The following is a 7,288-nucleotide window of genomic DNA, read 5'->3' as shown; positions in this document are numbered from 1 at the left end:
CAATCTAAAATGATTCATCGCTTTACATTCATTCAAATTTATTCATTTGGATAGCAAAAAAAAATGAGCCACTACTTAAATCTTTTGGTTTCCGAAAAAAATTATTCTCCGCCAGCAATGTTTAATTATTTTGCCAAATGTACCCGATGGGCATTTGTTGGTTCTGACATGAATAAAATTATTCAGATACTCGGAAGAGGGACGGTTTTCAGCTTTTCGGTATTCGCATTGTTCAATATGGTAATAATCTATAAATATAAATTTTCATAATTTTTAAACAATCAAACTCTAAAAAAATTTTCGGAGTATGAAGTACTAAAAACTAGGCAAATGTGAATGAGTGCAATTTTTTTTATAATTTTTAAAATTTCATTTTAATTGTATACCAAGCCCATTCAACGCTTAAGCATAGCTACTCATAAAAAAAAACTATTTTCTGGACGCTTGCAGTTGTATTCGGAATAATTGAAGGAACTATGAATAGTTATGATATGTTTGATACATCTTATACTTGTATCTATATTTATGGTTTTCTCGCACTGTATATATCTCTAATGTATGATTCAAGTAAGGTACATATGAAAATCAATCATGTGCATTTTAAACTGTTTTTTTTAATTGAACAAAAATTCTGCTATAGATTCAGGCTATTTCGACTCGAATGGAAATTCTGTGGCAAAATTGCAGATCTCACGCTGAGAAAAAAATTATCACAAGAAATGCAAAAACTAGTTTCATTTTAATTGTACTTTACTTTGGTTTGTACTTATTTCCTCAGATAATATAAAGTTATTTTTACCGTTAATTATCTGTTGTATTGAGTAGATAATTATTAATTTCAATTATTAAGATGTTGCATTAAGTATTTCATGAGTTAAATTTTAGCTACTAGTTATTTACAATATTTTCACAGGTATTACGTCAGTTTCTTTTTTTGGATATGCAATTGAACCAGTTTTACTATATTCAATGACTAATTCGATATCAGTGAATAACTCGGTTGAAAGAAGATTATGTGTCTCATTCTATTTTACCAACGCCCTGAAGAATTATTATTGGATATTCTTTTTTTATACATTAATGTTTGTTGCTATAATCATAATTGTAGTCAATGTAATGAATTACATTCAAATTTTTGTATTAAAATTTATCGCGGGAATGTTCTCAATCATAGGGTAAACTTGAACTTCAATAAATTATGTAGTAAATTGTTAAAATTGGCATAATTTTTATTATAGACAAGATATGGCGCAAATGCATGAAGAAGTTGGATCGAGTTCTATACTTTTGACCGCTGAACGAAAAATGCAAATAATCAATAAAATGATTCGCGATAATATTCGTATGCACCAAGAAACAATAAAGTTGAGTTACTTTAATTTTATTAACACTATAATATTATTTATTCGTTTTAAAATGAGAAAAATGATCGTATTAGTATTTAAAGAGCAATAAATACATAGATTAGATACATATCACTCAAACAAATAAAAATGAACTAACATGACTGATCGAAATTTGACTGAAATATTTTAGCTTGCTTGAATCTGTGCAAGGAATAATACAAACGAAGTTTTTGATTGTATTTATAATGGAAATCTTGGGACTTAGTTTAGCAGGATTCTGGGTAGTTTTATTAAAACTTTTCAAAATTGTATTAGATTCTCTTTTTACAAAAGACATCTTGTTAAAAAGCTTGTTTTTTTTAGTTTATGGCTGTTCTCCCTTACGAAAAATTATATGCTTTAAAAATAGCCCTTAGCATGATTCATTCAGTTATGATACTGTTTTATCTAACTTTTTCATGCGAAGATATAATACAGGCATGCGACCAATTGAATAAAAACTGGTAATTAAATGGTATAATTGACTATAACAAAGCTTGAAATAAAACATTCAAAATATTCTTTCAGTTACAATGCTAAATGGTACTTATTCTCGGTAAAAGAGAGACGTTTGATTATCGTAATGATTCTCCGAACTGCTAATCCTTGCACTATTACGGCTGGCCCTACAATTCCAGTGAATTATGAGACTTTTAGCGCAGTGAGTTATTTGATATAAAACAATTAATTTTAGAATCTTACAGCTAAAAATGATTAATTATATTTTTCAGATTATGAGAATAATAGTATCATATATGACGGCTTTTTATCGCATTTCAGAAGCATTTTAATATCTTAATATATATTGTTACAATTTTATTTTGAAAAGGAATTATAAACACTCTTCTTCTTCTGCAAATCATCGTGTTAATAGTTCTTGTATTATGCTTTAATAAGTAATTTTTAGTGTAAGTTACGACTAAATAGTGATATGATTCTCGATGTAATATAAATATACAAATAGAATTACCCTTACATTTACATATAATATATCAGCGGAATGTATTTATTTTGAGTCTAACCAGGAAAGTTTTTAATTTGCTACTTTTTAAAACTTATAAAAATGGTTAAATGTCACTCAAGAACACGGCAAAACTCGAAACTATTTATACCTCAACTCCTGTATAGAATTAATTAACTTACAAATCAAACAAAATATTCATCTATTATCTAGTGCTTGTCATTAAAACTTAAAAACAATTTATAAGTTTCGATTGACAAAAAAAGATTTGAAACCATCGAGAAGACGGGTGATCCAATTTAATGTGACCTAAAACGACGATGGCTATTCATTCAATATTTTCATCATTTCTCAATTGAAACTGTTAGTAGAAAAATCAATGAATCTACACAAGCTCATTTTCAATTTTTTGGAACAAAATATTATCCGAATTTATTCGGTTTTTTCGCATGAAAACCACATGAAAATGAATGCGGCTCACAGAGTAGGTAATAAAAAAAAAGATTAAGTTCATTTGTATGACCAATCAAAATTCAAGTGTCATATCTAGCTTATGATTATAATTCGGCAGCAAAATAATACATCAATGCTCAATTAGCGCTTTCTCCAACGATAAATCTCGCTCTGTCATATTTGATATGTTTACGCTATAGTTTCTTAGGAGCGCAAATTATGTTTCAAGCTGACCACATAGTCGAGTCGATCAGTACGGGTTACGACGTCGCAGCGAAAACAGCTAAAAAGATCGCGTCGATCGTCGCCAGTGATTTTCGTGAAAAAAGTAAAATAATCGGTCACACGCAGTCGTGCGTGAATTCTCAAAACGATGGCCAATAACACGAAAAGTTTTGATGAACTGATAAGTTTGCAAAACAATACCGATTGGGATATCGAAGAACAACGACTCGAACTTCATCGTCAACTTTATCAATTGGCAATGAATTGGGAGGGTCAACTTCCAGATCTTTCGAGCATTTTTCAGCCCCCACAAATGAATTGGCTCATATTGCAGGATTGTTGGAACGAAGACAAGGTCGACAAAGAAGTCATCTATTTCGCGTACCTATGTGGTTACCACGACCCGGAGCCCTACGTGTACGAAGATGGCGAGACGGAGTTGCGTCGCAACACACCGTTACACTATTGGGCCGAGTGCGAGCCCAAGTACGGCAGCAGCATCGTCGATGTACTTTTTGAAATATACGACAGGTTCGAGGCGAATTTCGTCGACGATTCCGGCAATACGCATCTCCACGTGGCCTGCAAGTACGGCTGTTACGACGCCGTCGAGAAATTCATCGTGCAGGGCGAGAATCCCAATTGTCTCATGCCAAGAACGGGCGATTCGCCGCTACTCGTGGCCCTGAAACACGGCCACGTAGATGTTATCGTACTGCTGCTGTTCTTAGGCGCGGACCCGAATCTTCCCGACAAAAATCGATTCGCGCCGCTACACTGGGCCCTGGCAATCCACGACACAGTTATTGCCGCGATACTGCTGGAGGCAGGCGCGGACCCGAATCTGCCCGATGAAGATGGATCGACGCCGCTGCACCTGATCTGTCAGCACGCGTGGGACGAATCGACGAGTATAGATTGCGATCCCAGAACGATGATGGTTCGGTTGTGGGACTACGCGGAGACGGTCGAATTATTGCTGAGCAAAGGCGCCGATCCGAATATCCGCGATGCCGAGGGACTGACGCCTCTTCACGAACTTTGCCAGATTCAGAATGGCGAGGTCGCATTGGTGCAGTTTGTGGGTATCTGCGAGGAGCACGGAAAGCCGCTGGAGATCGACGCGCAGGACGAGAGCGGCCGGACGGCATTGTACGCGGCCGTGGAATATTCCAATATGACCGAGGCTAAAGCGCTAATGCGTGAAGGCGCCGATCTTAATTTAGCCGACAAAGAGGGAACGACACCGCTGCATCTTATGGTCAAGTGCGAGAATTACCTTCCTGCCTTGTTGCGGGAGTATCTCAATGCGAGCGAACGCTTCTATCGGCCCGTGCGGATCGACGCCCGAGACAACGCCGGCTTGACGGCGCTGCAATACGCCGTGGCACTCGTCGCACCGGAAAAGGTCGATCGGCTCTTGGAACACGGGGCAGATCTGTCCAACTTCTGCTTTCCTGACGCGACATACGATATTTATGCATCAGGCTCATCAGGCTGTAAACGTCGGACACTGGTGCTTGACACGCTGCGCATCATCGTTTCCCTGGAGAGAAAAGGATACCGAATGGACTATAGGGAATCCCTGACGGTCATGAAAATCTTCACCAGATTTGGCGGATTGTTCAACAGGTCACCAGAAATTGGCCAACGTTTGAATAGCGGCGAAGACTTCGCGAGCATCGCGAAAGCGCACCTGGTGACTCTGAATATGACGCTCTATGATTTGCTTCACGTGCTAACCGAGGAGGCGGAGGCTTCTTGCGCGATAGAAGACAGCGAGCGGTCCAGGGCGGAAACGTTGCCCGAGCCGTGGTCGCGACAGGCTATTCACCGGTACCCGTACCAGACGGTGGTGGGGCAATTTCTCGGACGATTCGCGCTGACGTTTTTCGCTAGGACGGATAAGGAAGAGGAGTTTATAAGACGAATGACGATCAAGGAGTTGTTCGACGCGTGCATGGCGGGCGGGTTTGAAGATTATACGTATCTGTACAGAAAGATGAACCATTTATCAACTATGGAAAGGCATAGGTTGTTTTGAATGATCGAGGTGTATAATATTTATAGTTGATATAAATTTATGGAAAAATTAACCACAAAGAGGGCGTAAATTATTTGAATTAATTTTCAAAGCTAAACGTCGAATGCAAGCAAAATAAATGTGTGCTTACGAGTACAGACTGAACGTGTGTAGCAATTCAATAATTACCTTGTTCATCATTCTCCAAAGTAATCGATTTTCATTTATTACTTAAGGTAGTAAAAAAAATGTCAAAAGTGGATACTTATTTCGAAACAACTAATATAATTTTACGCAAATATCTTCACTTACGTACAAGATCACTGAATTTACATAATCTTTAAAAACGTATGCATCGATTTTCGACCGAAAAAACTTGCCACAATATGATGAGATCCGGAGCGTAGGTAACTTCACGTTTATCCTCATACAAACGTTTTAATGCAGAGAACATCTATGTAAATCTATGAGTATACAGTTAACAAGTGCATAAATGTGTACGCATTCTTCACATGACAAGTCGTGCTGCTGCTGCATCGACTTTATAAATGCAGGTAAAAAATTTATACATTTAACGCTTTCAAAATATAATGGGTTAATCGTTATCTTCGGTTAATTTAAAATCGAAGTACAATGTTGAAAATTGCTTAAGTCGTAAAAAGGGTCAAGTTGAAAATTATTATCATAACGACAATAAACTCGTGATTACAAATATACAAGGTGGTTGTTCTAAGTGTTTTTTTTATAAAACCATCCATAACTTTTGACCTGTTTGTTATATCTAAATTCTGACACCGTGTTCGAAAAGTTTATTAAATTTTGCGTAGAATATGCTTACCCGCATGTTCTCTCTAGAAAGTCTCTAGACCCCATTTTCAGTAAAAGTACAACGGTTCAAAAGAGTATCAAAGATGTGTCCGTCCCAGACATAATGGGTTAATAACAGTTTTTTTAAAAAGAATTTATTTACCACTTTCAATACATCTATCTTTTTTTTTGGCGACCAGTGAATTAAAATAAAGATAAAATAGAGGTGAAGCATTTTTATTTCATAGACTGCATCTGCTGGCACTCTGGGCCGTCGATTTAACATGACTGATGAAAATTTGACACGACCGATTTGAAGTTTGTTTGATGCTTTGCAAAGAATGGTGCACACGAAGTTTTTGTTTGAATTTATTAATAGAAATCTTGGGACTAAGTCTAGTAGGTTTTTGGGTAAATTTTATAAAAATTTTTCAACATTTTATTATTTTCACTTTTTACAAAAGAATATATTTTTAAAAAACTCGTCAATTTTTTTTTTAGAAGGATATAGTACAAGCATGCAAACAATTGAATAGAAACTTATAATTAATACAAAATAATAACAAAATAATCCATAAACGATGTATAAGATTCGATTGGAAAAAATATTTGAAAAAAATGAGATGGAGGCAAATTCGAGATGACGAGTGATCCAATTTTAAGAAACGTGACAAGGCGAATGACCATTCGTTCAATATTTTCATTTGTCAATTGAAACTGCTACGAGCAAAATCAATGAATCTAGACAAGCTCATTTTCAATTTTTAATTCATTATCAATTCGTTGGAACATAATATTATCCGAATTTATTCGGTTTTTTCACATGAAAAATAATGCATCAGCTGACAGAGTAGGGATTAAAAAATAAGAATAAATTTGACTCGATCAAAATTCAAGTGCCACGTCCAGCTTATAATTAATTTGCTAGAAAAATAATATATCAACGATTAATTAGCGCTTTCTCCAACGATAAATCTCGCTCTGTCATATTTGATATGTTTACTCTATAGTTTCTTAGGAGCGCAAATTATGTTTCAAGCTGACCACATAGTCGAGTCGATCAGTACGCGTTACGACGTCGCAGCGTAAACAGCTAAAAAGATCGCGTCGATCGTCGCCAGTGATTTTCGTGTAAAAAGTAAAGTAATCGGTCACACGCAGTCGTGCGTGAATTCTCAAAACGATGGCCAACAACACGAGAAGTTTGGATAAACTGATAAGTTTGCTAGAAAAAACCAATTGGGATATCGAAGTACAGCGACTCGAACTGTTCAGTCAATTTTGGACCTTAATCGAGAACTAAACTTCCAAATCTCTCAAACATTTTTCATTTCAGCCAAATGAACTGGCTCATATTGCAGGATTGTATTAGGAGAGTCGACAGAAAAATTGTCGAATTTGCGATCCTAACCGGCTACAAGGACAGGCCCGTCG

At 36.2% G+C, this 7,288-nt stretch overlaps 1 protein-coding gene across 1 annotated transcript; it reads left to right on the top strand.

The window, feature by feature from the left end:
* The first annotated feature begins 3,049 nt into the window (after positions 1-3,049).
* On the top strand, positions 3,050-5,212 carry LOC106649200 (ankyrin-1-like). The gene has a single exon (XM_014366487.2). The coding sequence runs from the start codon at positions 3,173-3,175 to the stop codon at positions 5,066-5,068; it is 1,896 nt and encodes a 631-aa protein (XP_014221973.1). The 5' UTR covers positions 3,050-3,172; the 3' UTR covers positions 5,069-5,212.
* Positions 5,213-7,288: the final 2,076 nt, after the last annotated feature.

Source organism: Trichogramma pretiosum, unplaced genomic scaffold (genome assembly GCF_000599845.2).
Source record: "Trichogramma pretiosum strain Unisexual culture from Peru unplaced genomic scaffold, Tpre_2.0 scaffold17, whole genome shotgun sequence".
NCBI lineage: Eukaryota > Metazoa > Arthropoda > Insecta > Hymenoptera > Trichogrammatidae > Trichogramma > Trichogramma pretiosum.
The sequence above is the reverse complement of the archived record's forward strand: the minus strand, read 5'-3'. Positions and strand labels throughout refer to the sequence as shown.

Bases quoted from the DNA above. Each gene is read 5' to 3' on its own strand.
- LOC106649200 (XM_014366487.2), top strand. From the start codon at position 3,173: ATGGCCAATAACACGAAAAGTTTTGATGAACTGATAAGTTTGCAAAAC.